This window comes from Ovis canadensis, chromosome 17, assembly GCF_042477335.2.
Source record: "Ovis canadensis isolate MfBH-ARS-UI-01 breed Bighorn chromosome 17, ARS-UI_OviCan_v2, whole genome shotgun sequence".
Classification (NCBI taxonomy): Eukaryota; Metazoa; Chordata; class Mammalia; order Artiodactyla; family Bovidae; genus Ovis; species Ovis canadensis.
The window spans coordinates 17910901-17935350 of NC_091261.1; the positions used below are offsets into that span (position 1 = coordinate 17910901).

Below are 24450 nucleotides of genomic sequence, written 5' to 3' on the forward strand. Positions count from 1 at the left end.
ATGCTCCCCAGTTCTCAGTACACCCACACCTAAGAATGTTAAGTATCCATTTTATTAAATCTGTGCCTCATTTCAGGTATGTCATGAACATACCTGATCTTTCATCCTACGTTTTGCTACCTTTACCTCTCAGTGTGCCTTGATTGAAACAAACGTCAAAACTTCCTAACAGTCTCTTCAGTGAATATCAAATTCATGTCACGCTATTTTTTTTTTAGTTTAGATTCTGATTCTTTTCTGATAGTCTCTGATTCCCATAATTCATTCATAAGACAGCTAGTTCTTGTCAATGTAGTGTCTTGAGTCCTGATTTAGAGAAAAAAATCATCTTTATCCTTCCATCTCATTCAAGGGACCTTGAGGAACATCCAGAAAAAATAAAATAATGGCACCTAACCTTCATAGAGCATTTTCTAGCTTCTGAATACTGTTTTAATCGCTTCACATCTATTAACTCACTGAATCCCCTCGACAACCTTAAGATGTAGGTTCTATACTTAGGTTGAACCATACAAAATTGCCATTTTAATAGGTCAAGCCATCAGGTGTTGGTGATTCCATGAGGTTCAGCCTAACCCATTTAACAGAGCAGGAGCCTGAAACAGTGAGCAGACATGACTGGCCAAAGGCCACACAGGCAGTCAGCGGCAGAAGTGGAATTTGAGGCATCACCAAAAATAGCTTACCCGCTAAATCTCTTTCACTGACAGTTTGGTTTTAATGTATCTGTGATCCCAGATTCCTAAAGACATAGAAACAGCTTCTCAGGGTATTAGTGTTGATGGGCACTGGAGTTGCTAGAGTAAATGCTGTGTTGGTAAATCAGAGGCTGAGCTTTTCCCTGATGAGTCTCTGTGTGCTGTGATTTCTTTACTGGCAGAGCTGTAATCAGCAAAAACAATACCCTTAGCAAAAGAGGGAGTCCTGAGGCTTTCATTTTTCATCTACTTTAATATCGTATGTATACTCAACTATAATTTTTAGTGCTAATATTATACTCGGGTATTTTATCATATTAGTGATCTTCCAAAAGATCATTGAAAAGGCCTTGAAAAGTTGGTATTTACTAACAGTGGAAATGCTGACATAATGATTTTAAAATTAATCTAATGAACACATTGGAATGTATGCCATTTTTATTTTCAGCCCCTCAAGGACAGTCAGATGTCTTAAAATCTGATGATATTAATATCATCTTAATCTTAGAATCTGATGATATTAAGCAGAGCTCTAATACCAACCAAGCAGTAGTTAAAATGCTTATGAGTCTATAAAAGGCAGATATTGACCAAAGTGATGGCTGAGTCATTGGAGGAAAATCTTTTGGAAAAGGACCAAGAATTTAACTCTCAGAATTACAAAGCTGAAAAGATTATCTGTTCTAAACCCTTCATTCTGGGGCTTATGATTTGCCCAAGGTTGCACAAGTGGGCAGTGGTCAGTCCTGCTTCCTACAATACCTCTTATCCACCAAAAACCCTTCTACCTTTCACGGGGCTGCAGCCTATAAAAGCTCTTTTCCATCACAAAATAGGTACCTCTGAATCCTTAAAACCATTTTGAAAATTAAACAAACTGTCCTTAGTATGGATTGATTTTTGTTCCTCATTTGCTTCTCATTATTTTTAAATGGAAACCATGGAAATATTAAATATTAATAAAAGTTTTTTTTCAACCGCAATCAAATCTTCAGGAAAACATTTCAGCCAAATGCATTTAACTGAAACATTTATCTGCAGATAGCTTTCTTTATTTTTATTCCAACTTTCAATTGATTGATTTAAGTGATGGATGAAGCATTGAATGTTCTTTGACTTGGAGCTTTCCCTTTCGCCATCATAAATTGACGTTTTTGTGGATCCTTTGTGCTGCAGCATTCAAAACTGCCTTTTTAAGAAGTAACAAAAAAACTAGTATTTGCTACAGTCAGCAGATGGTTGTCACATTTTGTTTTCAGCGCTCTTTACCACTTAATTTTGTTTTGTTGCGGCATCAGAGGTTGCCAGTCAAGCATCTGCTATAGCTTATGGCCTAGGACTGGAGCCACTGCTGATGGCACATGTTCAGAACGGCGCTAATCTAAAATAAATGTTTAATAAGCTAGCCATAGAAGCACCTGGATTTTTTGTTTGTTTAAATTTCACAAAACTGTCTTGAGAGATTTGGAGGTTGGAAACAATTCTACATGAGATTTGACTTAAGCCTTTTTATGTAGCTCAGTATATGAAAAATAATGCTCTCTCTCTCTCTTTTTTTTTTTTATCTTTTGTGAATTCCAGCTCATCAAGGTGCTGTACAAGACCAGCCATACCAGCTGCCAGTGGAAATCGATCCTCTCATAGGTCTGTCACTTCCTTCTCTCTTTGCGATTCATTAAGCTCTGTATGGTGGCCCTGAAGTGTAGATTACAGTTGTTTTTCACTTGCTGGTTGCTGGGAATGGAATTTTCCTGATAAACCATTTGCATGCAAATTGGAATGCAATGAGCTGTGGCTATGCTGGTATTTCATCAACTCCCCCTCGTTGGTTTGCCTAATTTGAACAGGCCTAGGACGCGTGTCACTGAAAATTAATATGGATGCTGTAATAATGTGTGATTGAGAATGCGCATGAAGTACTGTCAGGATAATATTGGATCTTTTCATCACTCAGACTTGTTGATGAGCAGGAGCGAGGCACGTTATGATGAATTGGTGCACCAGTAATGTGATGGAGCTCCTTTGCTAGGGAAATTTTCATAATAACAGTGGGTTCTTAGCAGCTCTGTGTTGAGAAAAATAAAACTGTAGTGCCAGGGTTTCATCATTAAAGGAGATCAATCCTTTCTTCCTGGACCCTCCTTCCAGTCTGAGGGGATTAATGTGCAATTGCAGAGCAGTTTCAAAGTTGAAATATATTGCCCAGCCAATGGCAGTGTTAAGATATTTGTATTCATTTTCCTAGGGTCCTGCAGCCCAATAAATTGCCATTGGAGGTTAAATTTGTTCAGGGGGAAAAAAAAAGTAGAAGGAGACCAGAAAGAGCCATTGGGATGAAATGAGCATCTGCGGCAGACGACTTAGAATATTTAATTGCTGCTGTGCTTTTTGAGTAGGTTAGTTGAAATCTCTAGTTTAGCATTTTCCAGCCTATCCTGGGGATTTCAACTGTGACTTCACTAAGAATGGTATACCTTGGTATTGAAGATAACTGTTCAATAGCTTTTAGAATAAAAAACCTAATTGCCCAGCTGTAGGGGTATGTTGCTAGCATGGATGTTTGTGTTTGGCTTGTAATTTTGTCATATTTCCCCAGCACAAATGAATATGTTAGGATTTTTAAGTTTTTAGATAACCATAAGAATAAGCGGATTTATTATTTTAAAATTCAAGGTGCTCCTTGTGCCCATGGCACTTTTTTTTTTTTTTTTTGTCTCTAACACCATTGTTTCAGTGGGGAGTTAAATGGCCAGCATTTGCAGATGAATTATCAGATGAGCTAAAATAACCTTAAGCTCTAAACTGTCTGTTATCATTTTCCCAAATATAAGCAGAAGTCTAAGAATTAAGTGTCTATATGAAAGACAACCAATACCCTGGTTCCTGAATCTTGTTTTGCTTTGAGTAGATATGATTTGCCATATGTATATTTTTTTTAATTAAATGCCCACTTGGGTAAAGTTCTAAGAGTCAGGAAAATAATAAAACCCATTTGTTGTGCCACTTAGAGCCTGGTTTCTGAAGTACAGAATCATTGTTTGTCTTAAAACTTGATAATGAATATCGTACAGTATAAAGTCTAAATGAATTCAGAAATGGTAACCCTGTAGAGAAGGCATGGGGGAAAGGGGTGAGACAGTCAATATTTTAGGTTTTGTGGGCCATAAGGTCTCAGACCCAACTATTTAACTCTGCTGTTATAGCACAAAAGCAGCCATAGATGATACATAAACAAGCGAGCATTGCTGTGCTCCAGTAAAACTCCATATGCAAACCCAGGCACAAGCCAGATTCAGCCTTCAGGCCATAGTCTTCCCTGCTGACCATTGGTCATCAGACTGTTCCGGGTCTCCTGAAGTAGTTGTTTAAAACCATGAATCTTCTCACACATTTTTAAGTTGATGTCTAAAATATTTTAATGTGATATCATCACACATTTAAATAGTTGCAAAGATTATGATTTTTGGCATAGTGTGTAAAATTTTGAATACATCCAGCAGACACTAAATATCAAAGTCACTTGATAGTCAACCTTTTCTGTTTTTAAAAAATTCATTGGAAGAAATTTTTACCATTTGAATGTTTTTCTTATCTTGATTTGTACTTTCATTCTGCTTTCCCTACACAGTTTTATTTTAACTGTAGAAAATTGATTACCCCATTAAACAGTTTTCAGCAATAAAAATATATATGTAAATATAAATGTTGAGATTTCCTGTGACCTTAAGGCCCAGCTTTGAAAAATTAATCCTCATTGAGTTATTAAAAATATTAATACATATTTATTAAAATTACAAATAATAAATTTTAGTACTATTAAACATACACAACACATATTTATTGAAAATAGGAAATACAGCTTTAATGAATGGGAGTGTCTCCCTAAATAGTTCATGTATTCATGGATAAACATTATTTGTTGCTGAAAGAGAATTTGTCAACAGTTCTATCCTAATTTTTTGTTTTTTATAGATGGATGCTCTCAGGAGTGTTACTCACATGAGAAGATAGATGGGAAAGGAGAGAGTTTTGTTTTAGCAATGTCATTCAGATCTTCAAACTCTTCCCGAGTTACGTGACAAAGTTCATAGAGTGACATATTGTTAAGGATTACTTTTATGTTTTATCATTAAATAATCATTTTAACAATCTATCAGTGAAACTTATTTTTAATGATCTATCAATTGACAGCGTGATTAGATCCTCCTTCCATTTATTGAAAGCAGTGAATTGGAAACCACCTGCCCTGCAGAATGATGTGATACCTAGGCATTCACTTTCTAGCATCACATCAATAGTTTGAATTGTCTCTTTATTTGGCTCTCAAGAGATTTTTGTACCCTGGAGTAAAGCACCATAGTAAGATTCTGTCTAGTGGAAGAAGAGCGAGCAAAAAGGGAGGTAGGAAAGGAAAACTCACAGGAGAGTTCTCAGGCAAATCTGTTTCAAGCTAGAGAACTCGTGAAAGTTGCGGAACCAGAAATTGATTCCCTGAAAACCATCTGTGCCTGTGTATCCCTTGGGAAATCTTATACCACCCCCCCCAATGCCCCCCGACAAGGGTATACATGCTCCAGTTTGTAGACTGCTTATCTAGACAAATATACCTAATTTTCATCAAATAAAAATACTTTCAGTACTGAATCTTGTGAGGTTTACTAGAGAAAACAGTAAGATAAAGAAAAGGCAGTTGTAGGGTAGGTTATATAGACTAAATGGATGGATGGACGGACAGATAGATTAGGGGTTGCAGTGTTAAATTATCAGTAATCACTTATTTGGAAAACAGTTCATCTGAATGCTGAAGGGGCATCAGCCTTTACCCATGACAAGTTTGTGGTCATTCAATTCAAAATTCTATACATGTCCAGGTCTGTCAAATTAGGTCCTCCCAGTTGGGAAGATCTCCTGGAGAAGGAAATGGCAACGCACTCCAGTGTTCTTGCCTGGAAAATCCCATGGATGGAGGAGCCTGGTAGGCTACAGTCCATGGGGTTGCAAAGAGTCGGACATGACTGAGCGACTTCGCTCACTCACTCAGGAAATAATGCCAAAAAGACTAGTGAAAGTGTATATATCATATAAGCGAAAGTCATATAAACATTAACAAAAATATGATATTTTTATAATTTTCATGTGGAATGAAGAACTGCAGTAACCAGTATAGAAAATACCATATATCTTGTTTTAAATTGCTAGGTTTTTGGAAATTAAAAGATTTAATTTTATCACACAGGTTCACTGCAGTGAGAGGCTAATGTCTTTCCATGATATACTATGATACACAAAAGCTTTTTCACCTGCCAGGAACTTCCCTTTGTGTGGAAGGAGCGGGCACGTGATTCCTGACTAGAGGCCTACCCTTTTTACTACTGCTATCGCTTTCTAGGCCATTAATCTCCCCAAAGTATAGGAAGCCCATTATCAAACAGTTATCTAATAATCTTACATGGTTAGGTTGTACAGTCAGACACCAGCAGAACTTTACCGTATTTCACGTGAATACGTTTGCTATGTTCTGTATGCCATGAGGGCAAGGGGTATTTTATTTCTCTGTATCCCAGCGGAAGACTGGAAAGTATTTTGAACACTTTTTTTCTTCCGTATTACTTTCTGAGCCTTCTATTGAATTGGCCATCTTAACTTATTACCTATAATGAATATAACATAAATATATTTCTATTTTTAATTTTTATCAATAATGCATTTATAGTATTTTTTTTTCAATAAAAACTGAAAGCTGTGATACAAAGAACATAATAATTAGATGTAGACATTTATTTTGTTCTGATTTCTGGTATGATCAAGTTTTTTTTTTTTTAGCAGTATAAAAACTATGATTTGTGTTGGAAAGTTGATAATGAAATAATTCCTAGATCACGAACAGCAGAGCTTTCTATTTGGTTGGCTTCATAATGCCAAAGAAGGCACCTCCGTGAAAATTCCTTTGCTGATAATGACATGGCTGATAGTGTGTTTCTAGAGGATTATTACTCTTCACATGCCTGTGATGCTGTGCTGTGTCTGACCTTATGCCTTGTGACAGACTCCGTCTCAGGTGCTCTGCAGCACTCTGAAAATATCCTGCCAGACTGTCTTGCTTTATTGTTTACAGAAGTAGCAAGAAAGTTGCTGTGTGCTGTGCTTTGACTTTTTCGATTACAAGTATCCTTAATAAATAGTCATTGTGCCCTTTCCTTGCATGAAGGTGCGGCTGTGAACGGGGGAAATGGGAGTTCACATCTGGTCAAATTAAAGACCTGTTAAAGTCAGACTAGTACAAGATGCTCCAATATTTCACATATATGACATTTAAATTCGAATATCTCTTCCTGTGACAAAAAGTTAGAGGTAATAGATTGTCACAGCATGAATCCATTCTCCTGACAATAGATGTAATGAGATTGTCAGAAACACAAACCTAACTGGGATGCAGTCTGGAGATTCTAATCTAGTTTGGTCCTGCCCAAGAGCTAGATAGCATGTTCTGAGAATTGTATGCTCCGTATTTTAAATTTGTAGTGTATTATTGTTTCTTTTCCTCTAGGCAGAATTTCTTACCGAGCTGTTGAAGTTGGCTACCCTCATTCTTCCAACAATTGGATTGTGTTTTCCTGTGGTTTTTCAAATATTATTGTATTTAAAATTAAAGATCAAATGTTTTTATCCTGGAATGTGTTGTCTCTCCTCCCTTGGCCCCAGCCCCCAGCATGACAAATTACGGGATTTCTTTGCGCATGTGGGTTTATAGGCTTTTTTTCCCCCTCTGTTCTTACAGCCAGCAATACGGGAATGCACAGAAGGCAGATCACTGACCTCTTAGACCAAAGCATTCAGGTCCATTCCCAGTGTTTCGTCATCACGTCGGATAACCGCTACATCCTGCTCTGCGGCTTCTGGGATAAGAGTTTCCGCGTCTATTCTACGGACACAGGTAACCGCATCATTTCTTTATCAGTGAACCCAAGGTTACAACAAGTGGCCGTAGGAGGCTTAAAAGGCTTTCTCATCTCCCCTGTAAAAGTTACAGAATTCTAAAATGTGTAAAGTATAGTTTTCCCCTTCAAGTAATAATCTACTCTATAATCCATTAATAAGTTAACTTCAGAATGTCTGTAAAGGGGCAGGTTTTGGTAGGCCTGTCTCCCAAGTGAATGATTTATTGTGAAGGCATATCCTGGTGTGTAAATACCGTGTGCCCATGCATATTCATATGGCTAGCGCGCATACTTACAGGTGTGCTTCCCCACTTTAATATTGTCTAAAGGCTATTTTTTCCCCTGGAAATTCTAAGTGTGTTTCCTGTGAGTGGGTATCTTGCCTCCACCCAGTTCCATTGAATCTTGCTGAAAACCACACCACTGTGAAGAAAGGTAGCTGACTCCTTATTAATTTGCATGCAACTCCCTAAGGGACTAACCAAACTCAAATCAGTATTATTATAGGATATCCAGTCCAATGAATGGTTGTATATTTTTGCATGTAGGCAATTAAGAACATTGAAAAATTTAATGGAGTCTCTTTAAAGTATTTTAGAAACTGGTAGAGGATGACATAAACTTACACTGAATGTGTAGTTGTATATTTAAAATAATTAAAATTAGATAGTAATGCATTAGAACTTAAATACCATGGAAGTAGATAGTTCAACAAAAACAAGGATCTACAAATGATTATATTGATTAAATGTTCTGGGGATAGGAAATGTTTTAAATTGAAATTTCTAAGTAACTGTTTTACAGCAAATCCTCTTTCAGTCATGTTAGTAAATCTCTATACAATGTATGAGTCCATACTCCTACTTTAGTAAGTATAGTATATTAAAAAATTAATTCTTGGGTATTCAGGGAGTTTGTCCTAGCTACATTCTGATGATTGTATTTTAACCTAACAATGAGAGAGTAGGGAAAATAGTTGAATATGTGCTGTGTATAGAATAAACCCTAGAAGTTAGACATGATCTCGTTTAATTTTTATTTCAGGGAATCAATGACCTAATATTTTTATAATTTACTTCTTTATTCTGGAGGTAGATTCAGAAAGAGAACATCATTCAGGTCTTCCAGATTACTTGGGCTTTGACTAGATGTTTAGGTCTATGATATTAATTACTGTTGAACCTAAAACTCCCCTGGAATTCTTTAAAAATGCACTGGAGATTGACAAGTTTTCCTAAAATTATTTATTATTATAATAAATTTTCTCTGGCTTAATATTCAAGTTTAAATTTTAACCTTTTCTTTCACTATTAAGGTAATGACAACCTTAGTGTTATTTGACCTCAAACTATGCTCCCTTCTTCACAGACTTTCAGACTAAAATTGTTACATCCTCTCACAGGGTTTCCTTAAACATTCTTTTAGATTCATATTGTTTTTTATACATTGAAAATTATCTTTCAATTTATGCACAGTAAAATTCCTTATTTTGGCCTTTAGTTCCATTAATCTCAGGGCATTGTATCCAGTTTTGCAACCACCCCCACAGTTAAGATGCAGAGCAGCAGAAAATCCCCGGAAACGCCTCGGGTTGCCCTTCGTGGTCAGTTTCTTCCCTCACCTCAGCCTCTTCAGGACTGCTGATATACTCTTCATCTCTGTAATCATGCCTTTTGCGGAATGTCCTAAAATGGGATCATATATTATGTCAATCTTTGGGTTCAACATTTGAGCCTTTCTGAGTTTGTTGACATTTCTTATCATCTTAAAGACACTGAATATTGATATTTGTAAATTAAAGCTAACCTCTTTAACCTTTTACTTTAACCTTTGTAAAGTAAAAGCTAACCTTGAGGCTTCCCTTGTAGCTCAGTTGGTAAAGAATCTGCTTGCAATGCAAGAGACCCGGGTTCGATTCCTGGGTCAAGAACATCTCCTGGAGAAGGAAATGGCAACCCACTCCAGTATTCTTGCCTGCTGCTGCTGCTGCCGCCAAGTCGCTTTAGTCGTGTCCGACTCTGTGCGACCCCATAGACGGCAGCCCACCAGGCTCCCCCGTCCCTGAGATTCTCCAGGCAAGAACACTGGAGTGGGTTGCCATTGCCTTCTCCAATGCATGAAAGTGAAAAGTGAAAGTGAAGTCGCTCAGTCGTGTCTGACTCTTAGCAACCCTATGGACTGCAGCCCACCAGACTCCTCGTCCGTGGGATTTTCCAGGCAAGAGTGCTGGAGTGGGGTGCCATTGCCTTCTCTGATTCTTGCCTAAAGAATCCCATGTCCTGGCAGGCTACAGTCCATGGGGTTGCAAGAGTTGGACATGACTTCAGCAACTAAGCCACCACGCCCAAAGCTAACCTCACTTTTATATAATACTCATAATAAAACAATTCTTATAGTCACACAGGTCTCTAGAATTTATAAAATATCTTCTTTCTCATCTATGATATTGTGTCAGCCTCACAGTAATCTTAGGAAATCAAATGGGCATCCATAGGCCCATTTTTTCAATGATGAAATCAAGGTTTGAAAAAGTTAAGTAACTTGTTGAAATTTGCATAGGTGATGGTGCTAGACCTGGGCATTGGAGGTCTTCTGACCTCAGATGTGGCATCTGGGTGATTAGTCCATTTTATCTCATACAAGTGTTACCCATTTAAAATCTAGGTTCCTAGAATGTCTGCCATGTTACTTTAGACTTAATAAACTAGATGGCATTCCTTTCTCTCTTTCCAAAAGCCTTCTACATTGTTTTTTAAAATGTGCTCAAGTGTGTGTATGTATAAAACACTTTGATAAGAAAGTAGTCTCAATTTAAACTTCATTTCAGTGGGACTGAGCACGCACACCAAAAATATTTATACTTTCCAGGAAAGCTTTGAAGAAACTCTCATATGATAATTCTAATACCTTTCTTAATATCTTGTATACAAACTCTGATGCAAATTTTATTTAAAATTATTTAAATCTTAAATGTGTCAGTGTCTTCATGATGATAGGAATATTAAATGTTTTCTCCTAAGTTTAGCAGAAAAATTGTATGATCAATAATACATAATGGCAGAGCTATCACAAGTGTTGAATTCAATTATATTTTGGCACGTAAGCCAAAAGAAAAAAAATCCTTCTCTTATTAGATTTGGCGGGGTGGGGAGGCGGGGCTAGAGAGAAACACGGTTGTAGCAGGAAATTCTTTAAACATAAATCATGTTTTCAGGACACAACCAGAGCAGCAGAGGCAACAATAAAACCTTCCCCCGGCAGTAGGAATTATTTTCAGGCCACATTTTAGAGTCAGTGGTGCAGAGTCCCGAGCTTGAATTTTTTTTTTTTTATTTGTAGCACAGCTGTCAAATAAAACATTAACTAGAAAATTTGTTCTGTCAAAAAAAGGATATTCTAGTGCTTGTGGTAATATTTGATATTAGTGTGTGGAGAGGTGGACTGGTATTAAAGGAAACAAAAAATAAAGCTTGAGGAACACTTATGAGATTATCAGAAAATAATTTACCAAAAAGAACAGCAGGTATTTATATGCTGTGATTTATTTAGAAGGAGTGAACCTCCACCTCACAGCAATAACAAATATTGCTGAGGAACACTGCCAGACAGGAAAAAGCAAACTGAAAAAAAAGGATAATGTTTTCCAGAGTTGAGCCCAAAGTATAAATTGTGGAGAATGAAGTTAATTTGTATTAAAACATGAAACTCTTCAGATGTAAACACTTACCTGTCACCCCCTCATCTCAGTCTTCCCTGGCGCCCAGGCTACGTTTGTTCTCTCCTGGTTTTCTCACTGCTCGTCTCCTCTTTTCTAGTAGCTAACACTGGCCACAGTTACGTGTCTGTTTCTGTTTGTTTAATAAGGGCAGGAACCGTTTCTCTGTTTACCACTATATACAAGTACAAAGATCTAATGCTCGGCACTTGGTAGGTGCTCAATAAATGTTTGTTGAATGAAAAATAAGTGTGATAACTTTTAGGGGCAAAAATTAAAACCCTGGGAAATTTTAATTAAAAAAGAAACCACAGTCTGAATATACATGTTCCTAACACTGACATTGTAGACATAGAATGATGACTTAATTAATGAGAAGTAACAAATTATTATGTGTCTTGAGAAATTCTGACAGTCTTTTTAATCCATCCCACTTTTACAGCTAAAACTTTCCCCTTTGTTCTCACTAGCTGGAAACTAAGCAGGTTACCAAGCAGACAGTTGCTCTTTCACAGGCCTCCTGGTGTACGTGGAGCATTTGGGTTTTCTGTTTTGCCACAGACCTCACATACCTAGATGTATTACTTTGCTCATCTTCACTTCTACAGCCCACTGAATTGATGGTTGTCAAATCTTAAATAAGTCTACTCTAAATAACCTATTTAAATCACTCGTATAGTTGACATGCTCTGAGCATTTAGCATAGGCTGAGGCGAAAGTCACTATACATACTCTGTGATCAAAAACATAATCACATTATGGGGTGTTCAGTATTTTCAGTAGTTAAAACTCATGATTTAGCTTTCACTTTTCTAATTAGTACTCCTTTCCTGATGGCTCAGACAGTAAAGAATCTGCCTGGAATGCAGAAGACACAGGTTTGATCCCTGGGTCAGGAAGATCCCCTGGAGAAGGGAATGGCTACCCGCTCCAATATTCTTATCTGGAGAATCCCATGTACAGGTTAGCCTGGTGGGCTTCAGTCCATGGGGTTACAGAGTCTGACACGCCTGAGCGACTGTCACTTTCTAATTTGTAGTAAGAGTACATTGAGCTACCTTTTGTCTCATCCTTAGTTAGGTCTTCCGTCTAATCTAAGTCCAGCCATTTTACCACTAAACCTCTCTACTTTGTCCTTCGTATCAATTGGAAATGATAAAAATTATTACACTTTTAATATTTAATTTTCTTTTTCTTTTCCATTTTTTAATTCTAGAAAGTCTTGAGTTCTTATATTTTTATTGATGAAGTTAATTTTTAAAATGAAAGGTTCTGGTGTTAATTTAAAAGATTGGAGAAATTCAAAAGTGAACATTTTTAACACTTCTTGGTTAAAATACCTGCTTTGACTAAAGTCTTTTTCCATAGGAGACAAAGTGTACTTTATCAGTTTTGCAGTGAGAATGATGTGAGTCTTTCTTAAGTTACTATTAGAACACTACAGATAAGGGGCAACACTGTATCTGACTTCCCATCTGATGTAGATGAAGCAGTATTTTATTTCTAAAGTTGCAGACTTTATAATATGCTTTGGGTTTATTTAAATTAATAATGTAAAAAATTTAGTGGAAATACTTTTAGTTCTATTTATTATCTTGAAAAATTAAATATATAAGATACCAATGCTTAGTTGAGACCTTAAGCTTTTGATAGGCTATGATCTGTTCCAAGTTAAACATATAAACTTTGGGGGCATACTAATTTCTTTCCAGCTTAATGGTTTTTATCTCGAACATCTGAATTGTATTTTTTATGACCCCACTGAAATGCTTATTTGAAAAAAGAAAAGCATTCATGCTGAGTATTAAAGGTAGACATTCTCTGACATTAATTTGTAGATTCTGTAGACATTTCAGAGAGAAACGTTTGCTAGAAACTGGTCAGGGTAGAGTAGAAGAGCTGATGAAGCTGTTTAATTCTTTAGACAAGTTTGTATGAATTACAAACACCGTATCTGATTAAGCAAAAAATCTAAAAGGTGGGACCTTTACTTTTTTCTGACACTGTTACGTGAGCAGTTCATCCTGTGCTTGACATCCTAGATACATGGGAAGTTTACTGGGCCCCCCTCCCCAGTCATTACTGGTAAACTGTCATCTTAATTTCCCTTCTCCTCAGGAGTCTTCCTCATTCAGATCACTAGCTCAAATTGCAGTCACAATATATTAGTCCTTTTATCAAAATTTAGCTCATGTAATCCTGATTTGAAAAGCAGAAACTCTTGGATGTGGTTTATCCTGTCTTTGTGTAGATCACTTCAGAGAAGAGAAGAAGAAATAAATTGCCTTTACTGATTCAGAGATAGGTTTGTATTAGTGAAGTCTGAGTGATGGAGTACTCCATCACTTAGGCAACTAAGTTTTGCTTTGTTTTGAATCATCTAGAGTAACTTAATAAATTGTTGAAATGGTTCCAAATAAGGGTTCTCTTGAGTCTCCTTTAATCAGTAGACATAATTCATTTGTAATTCCTATGAGCTATGTATAATAATATTATTAGTTGAAATAGTTTTAACATATGTCTTTCAAAAATGTTACTATCACTGTTCAATTGATTCTTTTTGCTGTCGTTAATTATTCAAAGAAAACTTTTAGGTTGGACCAGATTGAATTTTATTATAAAATCTGAATTATCAGAGTATGAGTTAATACAACTTCATTATCTTCTTAAAAGTTAAACAATCACTGGAAAGCTTTTCAGTTTTTTAAAATAGCAGTTTAAAAGAAACTTGTTTTGTATTTCAGGAAAATTGATCCAAGTGGTGTTTGGCCATTGGGATGTCGTCACTTGCCTCACTCGTTCGGAGTCGTATATCGGGGGAAATTGCTACATTCTGTCAGGGTCACGTGATGCAACCCTTCTGCTCTGGTACTGGAATGGAAAAAGCAGTGGTATTGGAGATAACCCGGGCAGTAAGTACAATTTATAAGTAAACTTTTACAAGTGAAGTATAATAACATTTTGCAGTGAAGTTTTTACCTGTTTCATCATGGTGAAAGTGAAACTGAAGTATCAAGTAATTTTAATTTCTTACTTATAATTTAAGAAAGCTCTAGATAACCTTGTTATTAACATTTTGTAACCAATGATAATTCAAATTCAAGGATAAAATCTCATTTTCATGTGTTTGGTTATTCTTATCTGAAAATGCTAGTTCTTCGTTGGGAATGGCTATCACCAAATAAAATAGAAGAGTTTAATTCACAAACAATAAGATATAATGTAAAAGAGCAATCACATATTGTTTATTGAATTCCTATTTTAGAGGGCAAAAAAATTATAATTTCATGGAAACAAACCAGTGTTTAGAAAAAATATGCTTTCATTTACATATTAAAAGATAAAACAGGTCATAAAAGGCCAATATGGAATATTCAAATTGGTTGTTGGTTTCTCAAATGGGAAATGAAAATGTTCACCAACAGCCTTAAACATCTTTATGAAACTATGCTGAAGGCAGTAAAACAAAAAATGTGTAACCATTTAAAATTGTAATTCACAGAAGGCAAAAAAGGAAGCAGCTACCATTAAAACCAATCGCACACAGCTGCAGAAAAGAAATGGCTTTAGAAAAACACATTAAGAAGTAGGAAAAAACAATTAAAAGGACCACCTGAAAAATGAGAATTTAATTAAAATGATTATGACAACACTGAAGAGATCCTGCAAGAATAGCATTAAATTTTTTATTTCATAGGTAGAGCATTTTAACTGCTCTTAAATATTTAGTTTCTTAATTTAAGGCAAGTTGCAATTTGTTTGGCTAAGGAAGGATCACGGTATTGCTGATTACCTGAATACTGTGGTACTTACTTCTGTCACTCAGTCCCAAGTTATAAAACAGCCTGATTATGTTTAAGTCCATCGTATTTTGAATTGACTTATTAAAGCTGTGCTTATTAAATGTATATTATTTGTATGAAAGTGAAACCTTTTTAAAAAATTTACTCAAGAGCCAGTACAGTTTTAAAAGAAGTATATGCAAAGTATTTTTACCAACACTGTTTCTGCTTTGTATGTATTCTGTTTGGTGTGATGGTGAATCAAAGTTTTTATTTTATGAACCTCTAAATGTATTTCTTATTTTAATCAAAACATGGACAATTCCCTACACAAATTAAATGTGAAAAGTAACTTTATGGCTTTAATGCTATGGGTAATAGTAGTCAGAGCAACTTGAGTGTGTGTGCCTGCATAGGGAGGTTAGTGTGTACATGTGAGTATTTCACGTATTTACACAACATCTCCATTTTAATATGTAAGTAAAAGTAATGATTTTAAGTTTGTAAGCTTCAGGGAACTTTGTTTTTCGCATTCTTTTGAGAAGTGCTTCATGTTCTTTTCTTTATGGAGCCTTATGTTCTGTTCCTTCCTCCTTTCTGGCCTTTTAAGATGAGCGGCTACTTTCAATTTCCTTTTTCCCTGTTTCTGTAAACTCAGTTATTGAGATTCACTAAACTGTCTCAGACAAACCTAGATTTGACACAGACAGTAAGCATACCATTTTGTTATTTATGTGAAAATATGTAGGAAGAACTTTGCTTTAAAATAGTGTGAACTGTTTCATGCACACATAGCAATCCAAATGAAAAAAAAAATTCTTTTTTTTTTTTTTTTAACTTCCTTGACCTAACCTTGTTCTCTATGTCATTACTAATGGGTATTTTGAAAAGTAGCTAAAGGCTTTCTAGCTACACTTAATGTGCAGTTGTTGTTACATTTCAGAAATGTAAGTGTATTTTAAAATAAATGTATTTTAGAAATATTCAGCTTTTCTAGAAAGGATAAATGTATATTGTAAATCAACCTAAAGATGATTTTTTTATGTGCATGACATTATAAAAGTGAATCAAGCAGGAGTGACCAAATCCTGGAGTTTAGAGTAAGGCAAAGCTAAGTTCTGTGCTTTGCTGTGCTGTCTTGTCCGTAAAATGAAAGCAGCGATAGTAACTGGCTTAAGGTGTTATCAGAAGCACAGACTGCTTCAGAGCAAATAAATCACCACACGAACACCATCTTGCTGGTATTAGAGTATATATTATAATGTTATATTTTCCATAAAGCACTTCATCTATACCCTCTCATTGTCTGCAGTATGGTGGATGTTAACTCCTAGTAATGCTGGTAATGAAAGGGAAAAAAAAAAAAAAGAATAAACTTAACAGCACATCTAATAAAAATTTTAGAGAATTGTAATGACTCTTGATAAATTAAATTACCTTTCTCACAGTGAACCTCATCCTTTCGGGTCCTTTTGTAATGTCCCAACTGAATTTTTCTTTAACTTTGAAGGGTGAATCTGAGAAAAAGACAAATAGGCACTTTTTCATATAATGAGAATTTCCACACATTAGAATGGAAAAATGAATAAACCACTGTAAGCTTTTCAAAAGAAAATGACAAACAAAAACAAAGACATTTGTGCTGCGTGTGAACTGTTTTAGCACTCATGCAAGCTGGTTCAGATTTTTTAAGCCTGTGGCTCACTGATGGCTCCACAGTGCAGCCGCTGAAGTCACAGATTTTTGGATGAAGAATTTTAGATTATGCTTGCTTCTCTGTTGTGTCTCTTGGATGAACTGACATTTAAGAAATAGCCAGGCTTTTATATACAGAACTCTGACGTGGTCTATAGATACATATAGTGCCTCAACTTAAAGTTTTGAATTTAGACTTTTCTCTTGCTTGGAAAGAAAATGGGTAATTAAGAAAAAAAAAACAAAAACTAGACTATTGCCTTTCCTGCATTTTATAGGTCTCATCCAAGCATATAACTTATTTCAAAAATCATAAGAATAAGCTAGTAATTTTACTTGCTAGTGTCATAAGCCTATGGCATTACCTACAAATCTAATGTTAGTGCTGTATGTAAAGTTGATAGCTTTATCAGTTGTTTTTTTTTTAACTCATGTTATCTAGAGTTAATAAGTACATTACTCAGGCAAAATCATGCTAATTCAAACTGGATAAAACCTGTATATAGTATAACATGAGGCTTTTAAAAGGATGCACATGTTTTATGAAATCTGACTAGGTTATGTAGCAAAAGCCTTGTTTTCCTGTATGACAGATAGTTTTTCATTTTTGACTCTATTGTCTGGTGATAGTTCTCTCATGTGGAATGCAGTTTTCTTAATGAGAAGAAAAATTAAGATAGGATTCCATTTAGTTGTGGATTTTTAAAATAAAATTAACCAAGAACATTTCAAAAAAAGACGTTTTCTGCATGAAAGCATATCTCTCTTTGCCCTCGTACCCTTTGTGTTTAAAACTGGATTTTGTCCACCAAAATGCTTTCCTGGAATACTCATTTTTCCTTTGCAATAATGCTATCCAGACTGCACATTTCCAAATTTTGAAGAAAATGTTCCCTGATGCATTCAATTGACATTTAAATACTTTAAACTTTAAAATGATCTTGTAATCAAAATGAAAATTCACAGAAGAGTTATTCACCGTTTTTGTATTGTCTTAGATCATAAACTTAAAATCAAATTCTCATTAAGCATCTAAATGTAAGTGCTTATTAAGCATTTTTAGGTATCTGAGTAATTTTTTTTTTTAAGTCACAGTTGAATAGCTTTAGAAACAAACAGTCGATGACTATGAGGTGTTGCATAGGCGGTGTGCATAGTATTTCAGTAAAGTAGTTTTCCATTCTCACATTCTGTTTTTGATTTGATTGAAAGGTGGCATTTTTTTTCTTCTTTGCAATCAGACATGCTAATCTATATCAGCTTTCTCCTTTATACGAATGGCGTCTGCTGGAAAAAAAAAACTTTTTCTCATAACAAGATTCTGTTAAGAATATTTCAGCACCATTAATTAGAAAGAAGGTTTTATTAACCATAAGGCTAGCACTAACAGACCACAGAGCTGTTTTTTAAAGTACTGTATGCCATGGCTGCCCTGCTTTTTCTCTGTCAAAAACTTCATTTTGTTACACTCTCATCAATCACTTAAGTCATTACCGTAAATCCTACTGTTGTTAATTTTACTAGTATCACCCTAATGAGACATCCCTGCTATAATTAAAAATGAATTCTAACTTTAAGGCATTCTAAATTTTTTTTTAATGAATTTAGAATGATCTTGCCATGTAACCATAAATACCACTGATACACATAAGACTACTCATCAAGTCTTTAAGAAAAGTGGTATCACAGTATGTCCAGGTGTGACTTATTTACTGGTTGTCTCTGTGCACATGTGCTTATGCATATGTATATTTTTGCGCACATATTTAGGAATTATGTTCTTTTTATAATAAAGCCTACTACGCTTTACTGAAGCTACCGATAAATCCTTATTCTTTGTCTTGCCAGAATATAGGTGGATGTAACACAAGAAGTAAGCGTCCTAGAGCGCCATCTGCTGGACTCATTGGGGGGCTTGATAGCTCTGAAAATCAGTACTTGTTAAAACAGGTGTACTTTGTTTTAATTGCCTGTGGTGTAGTATTTATGGTTCAAAAATGTCAAGATATGTACATCTGTGTTGAACTGTATGAGTTTGTAAATGAAATAACATTCTTTCTTCTTTTGCCCTGCACTAACCTGGATTTGGACTGTTACAATCAATATTTTGTTTAAGGAGAAAGTAAGCACAATATATACCTAATGAAATAAAGCATCACAGTTTGTAATGAGAACTCTTATCTTATTAATCACAGGTCTTCAGTAGGCTATAGTTGGAGGAAATTGTTTGGATGATATTTTAACTTTGGCTTCCTTATGTTCACAGCTATTATGAAAGCAGTGTTTGAAACGGTTTTTTATATCTGGGATATGACTCAGTCTGATTCTTTGTCTAGAACATGGCTCCTTCCATATATATCTCATCAAGAACATTCCTTGTGGTTTGCGCTATAGCACTAAGATTGCCCTGTATTTCCCCCTTTTTCCTTGAAGAATTCATCAAGCATGGTTTGAAGCAATATGTTGGCAGTGTTCAAGTTCAGGTGACATTAAGACTATGTCTATGAAATTCTCCAGAAGGGCCAGGATGTTTGGTGCCCCATGATGTAATGCAGGCCCTCCCGTTCCAGCAAAACAACTCTGTATTTACTGCTTGTAACTAATAGTAGATGTGGTAAAAGGAACTATATTCATATGGCAAATGAATACAGCCTTAATGTGCACCATATGCAGAGTGGTGGGGTGATGTGCCAATATATCACATTTATTTACCTTGTTTAGTTGCGGGAAAAAATGACTTTACCATTCAACCCATGGGTTCTTGCCATATAAATATGAGAACAGAAGAACAGATGATTTATCCCTTCAAATTGGAACTGGGTATCTTCATATGAACACTTTAATAGTGCAGCACCAAAGAAAATTGCCTAATACTTTATGCTCAGATAGGAAATTTAATTTCAAACAATGGTGGGAATTACCCATTAGTTAGAAGCTACAAATTCTCTATAGTCAATGAAGTGTAGGCTCTCAAAGAAAACTGTGAATATGTCTCCTCTCATTTGACTGAGACTGGACGTACTCTGAAATTTCAAGCTGCTTCCTCCCCTCTCTTTTTGAAGCCTGAAGTCAGGAGTCTTCTGCTTTTAGAATGTTGTGTGGGGGATGTATATTACTGTAGCACTATTAAAGACATGGTTAATGAAGACCTCCTGGAACAACATATTAGGTTGACTTTCAAAGAGTTTGCCTCTTTAGAGAAATTATACGACATCTTTGTGCATATGTACCTTACATTGTGCTTGAGACAGTCCTGAGAATTCGTGAACAGAGACACGTTTTTATATGAAATTAGGTAGTAAATGTCCCTGATGACTTCTTTACCAGTTGCCCTGTTTTTAAAAGTAATTTTGTTCACATTCAAATGGGTTTGGTCAAACTTTGTATTTTGGACTTGAAGTGGTTTTTGTTTTGTTGCTTTTATTTATTATTAAACGTATGTATTTTTAATTGAAGGGTAATTGCTCTACAATATGGTATTAGTTTCTGCCATACATCAGCGTGAATCAGCCATAGGTACACATATGTCCCCTGCCTCTTGAACCTACCTCCCAGCCCTCCCCACTCCCTCTGGGTTGGGGAGAACCCTGGTTTGAGCTCCCTGAGTCAGACAGCAAATTACACGGGGAAGAAAAGCCTTAGAATTCCTTCTGCCTCTCATGGCTCAGGTCTTCATGACTCTTAAGCTTTTTAGTTTTTATTCTCATAGCTTACCACTTTCTACAGCTGAGAGAATGCTTTATATTTCCTCAGGGTGAGCAGGGTTGGGAAGTTTCTGTTTTTTTTTAATTGAGATATAGTTGGCATCTAACATTATATGCATTTCAGATGTGCAACATCATGATATTTGTATAATTGCAAAGGATCACCACAGTATCTAAATAACATCCATCACCACACAGTTACACTGTTTTTTTCTGACATGAGAACTTTTAAGATCCACTCTCAGCAACTTTCAAATATGCAATATAGTATTATTAAATGGGCTTCCCAGGTGGGTCAGTGGGAAAGAAGCCGCCTGCCGACGCAGGCGTCAGAGGAGATGTGTGTTCCATCCCTGGGTCGGGAAGGTCCCCCGGAGGAGGAAATGGCAATCTACTCCAGTGTTATTGCCTGAAAAATCCCATGGACACAGGAGCCTGGCAGGCTACAGTCCATCGAGCCAAAAAGAGTTGGAGACAGCTGAGTGACTGAGCGTGATTGTTAACTACACTCACCATACTCTACATTAAATTCCCAAGACCGACTCATTTTGTGAGTGAGTTTGTACCTTTAGACCACTGTTGCCCGTTTTGCCCACTCTCCACCTTTGGCAGCCACCTCTGGCAGTCTGCTCTCTGTATCTCTGAAGTCAGTGTGTTTTGTTTTTAAAATTCTACACATAAATGAGATCATAAAGTATTTGTCTTTGTCTGAGTTGTTTTTCTTATCACAGTGCCCTTAAAGTCTATCCGTATAGCCACAAATGGCAGGCTTCACTTATTCTGTACGACTGATAGTCCACTGCGTGTGTGTAGCATTTCATCCATCCATTCATCCAGCAGTGGATACTTAGGCTATCGCCATGTCTTGGCCATTGTGAATAATGTTGCAGTGAACATGGGGTGCAGATATCTTCTTGAATTAGTGTTTTCGTTTATACCTAGAAGTGAACTTGCTGTTTTAATTTTTTGAGGAAACTGCATACTGTTTTCTATAGTGTTTGCACCAATTTACATTCCTACCAACAGTGCACAAGGATTCCCCTTTCTCCACTTTCTTATCAAAGCTTGTTATTTCGTGTCCTTTTCGTAAAGCCAGTGTAGCAGTTGTGAGGGTACCTCACTGTGGTTTGCATTTCCCTGGTGATAAGTGATGTTGAGTTAGTTACCCTTTTCTGTACTTAGCCATCTGTATGTATTCTTTGTTAAAAAAAAAAAAAAAAGTCTATTCAGATCCTCTGTCCATTTTTAAGTTAGATTGTTCTCTTGATGTTGAGTTATGTGAATCCTTCGTGTGTTCTGGATATTAACCCTTTTCAGGTATTATGATCTGTAAATATTTTCCCCCGTCCCATCTGTTGCCTTTTGACTTGGATGATGGTTTCCTTTGCTGTCCAGAGGTTTTTAGCTTGATGTAATCTCACTTGTTTATTTTTTGCTTTTGTTGTCTTTGCTTTTGGTGTCAAATCCGCCGGTGTTTCAAATTGCTAAAGATGTGAAAATCCTCTATACTTCTCACTAATGCCTTACTTATGTATCTTTAACAAATGTTAAAAGTGTTGAGGAGGACAAATTACAAAGAATTTTATGTGACTTGGATATTTAGGATAGATAGATAAAAATAGTTATCCATTTTTGTTTTTGTATTTATAAGAATCATAATATTAAACATCAACAAATATGAATAAGATTTCAACAACTTTTCTAAGTATCTACATTCTTTTTGGAGGCAGAGTTTTACAATGTTGATGTTTCCAGACACACATACGCAACTACAGAAGCTATCGAAGAATTAGAGCCAAAGACAAGGCTGTCTGTGGGGAATTGGCAAGTGAAAAATCTCAAAAAAGCTAGGATAAAAGAAATACACAAGTTAAGTAAAGTTTGATGTGTCCACATGATGGAAGACTGTAGAGCCATTAATGTATTATGAATTGTGATATTGACATGAAAGTATATGCTCTCTGAATTGGTAAGGGTAAGAGATCACCAAACTACACGTATAATAAGATAAATTTTAAATATTTGTGTCAGTAAGTGGATACTTTGTATACTGTGTATTGCTGTTGTTCAGTTGCTCAGTCTGTGCAACTCTTCACGATCCTATGGACTGGAGCACGCCAGGCTTCCCTGTCCTTCACTGTCTCCCAGAGTCTGCTCAAACTCATGTCCACTGAGTCAACGATGTCATCCACCCATCTCATCCTGTCACCCACTTCTCCTCCTGCCCTCAACCTTTCCCAGCATCAGGGTCTTTTCTAAGGAGTCGGCTCATCACATCAAGTGGCCAGAGTATTGGAGCTTCAGTTTCAGCATCAGTCCTTCCAATGAATATTCAGGGTTGATTTCCTTTAGGATTGACTGGTTGGATCCCCTTGCTGTCTGAGGGACTCTGAAGAGTCTTCTCCGGCACCCCAGTTCAAAAGCATCAATCCTTCCAACTCTCACATCCATACATGACGACTGGAAAAGCCATAGCTCTGACTATATGGACCTTTGTTGTCAAAGTGATGTCTCTGCTTTTCAATATGCTGTCTAGGCTAGAAAAAAGTCTGAAATAATAACTGGTTCAATGCATGATACTGGATGCTTGGGGCTGGTGCACTGAGATGACCCAGAGGGATGGTATGGGGAGGGAGGAGGGTGGGAGGTTCAGGATGGGGAACACATGTATACCTGTGGCAGATTCATGTTGACGTATGGCAAAAACCAATACAATATTGTAAAGTAATTAACCTCCAATTAAAATAAATAAATTTATATTTAAAAAAGTAAAACAAGTACAAGAAAAAAAATAACTGGTAAATGTAAGCAATGGTCATTTTAGGTAGTGGAACTTAGAGGCATTTTTTCATTTTCCTCTTCATAATTTACTAAATTGTATGAATGCTTTATAATGAGCATATATAATTTCGATAATCAGAGACAATGACTAGGTTTTACTGGGTAGGAAAATACCTAGTTATTGTAATGTACCATCCCTTCCTGCTCTCAGTTAGATGCTCTGGCTATATCAGAATTAAATGGATTATTAGAGAAGGTTGGAGAACCTAAGAAAAAGAGGAATGGGAGAAATCATAGTCTACTTTCTAGAAATGAAGGTATATTTTCCTCCCTGACAGGAAAAGTAGTAATAAGAACTCGTTCTAATTGGTATTTATGTGTCACAGGATCAGATATTGTACTTTTGCTACAAAAAGATGTGTGCAACAGAGGGTGAAAAGATGCATCACCCTACTGCTGCTCGCTGGTGTTTACTGAGTGCCCCCTACGTGCTAGGCACAGCTTCAGCACTTTACATGGTAGCTCGTGAATCCTCACGGTAGTCCTGGTATTGTGTGTGTGTGTGTGTGTGTGTGTGTGTGTGTGTGTGTGTGTGTGTGTGCGCGCGCGCGCAGTCGTGTGGGACTCTTTGCAACCTCACAGTCTGTAGCCCACCAGGTTCCCCTGTGCATGAGATTCTCCAGGTAAGATACTGGAGTGGGGATTCCTTCTCCAGAGGCTCTTCCCAACTCAGGGATCGAATGCACATCTCTTGCGTCTCCTTCACTGGCAGGCGTATTCTTTACCACTGAGCCACCTGGGCAGCCCAGGCCTGCTGTTATCCTTGTTTTATCGATGAGGCACAGAGAGAATATTAGTATGCCTCTACTTTCTAGATCTTTCTAGAACCATGAGAACTTACTAGATTGAGGGCAGGAGGAGATTGCTCACATGTACTAGTTATCATTCCAGACTTTTTTCTATGCCTAGACAGCATATTAAAAAACAGAGACATTAGCTTGACAACAAAGGTCCATATAGTCAAAGCTACGGTTTTTCCAGTAGTCATGTACGGGTATGAGTTGGACCATAAAGAAGGCTGAGTGCCGAAGAACTGATGCTTTCGAATTGGGATGCTAGAGAAGACTCTTGAGAGTC

General features: G+C 36.4%; 1 protein-coding gene and 1 long non-coding RNA gene across 6 annotated transcripts in view; one reads left to right on the forward strand and one right to left on the reverse strand.

Annotated features, from left to right (window-relative positions):
• LRBA (LPS responsive beige-like anchor protein) overlaps positions 1–24450 on the forward strand; it is a 748427-nt gene that overhangs the window by 702645 nt on the left and 21332 nt on the right. For all 5 annotated transcript variants that reach the window (XM_069556712.1, XM_069556716.1, XM_069556715.1 and 2 more), the window contains exons 51-53: positions 2280–2342; positions 7477–7632; positions 14096–14263. In XM_069556712.1, coding sequence (XP_069412813.1) covers positions 2280–2342; positions 7477–7632; positions 14096–14263 — 387 coding nt within the window. The remainder of the gene's footprint in view (positions 1–2279; positions 2343–7476; positions 7633–14095; positions 14264–24450) is intronic.
• Positions 6507–11503, reverse strand: LOC138422174 (uncharacterized). Its single transcript, XR_011249776.1, has 3 exons — positions 11364–11503; positions 9258–9321; positions 6507–7713 (listed from the first exon to the last, which is right to left on the reverse strand). It is a non-coding gene; the product is annotated as an uncharacterized lncRNA (long non-coding RNA).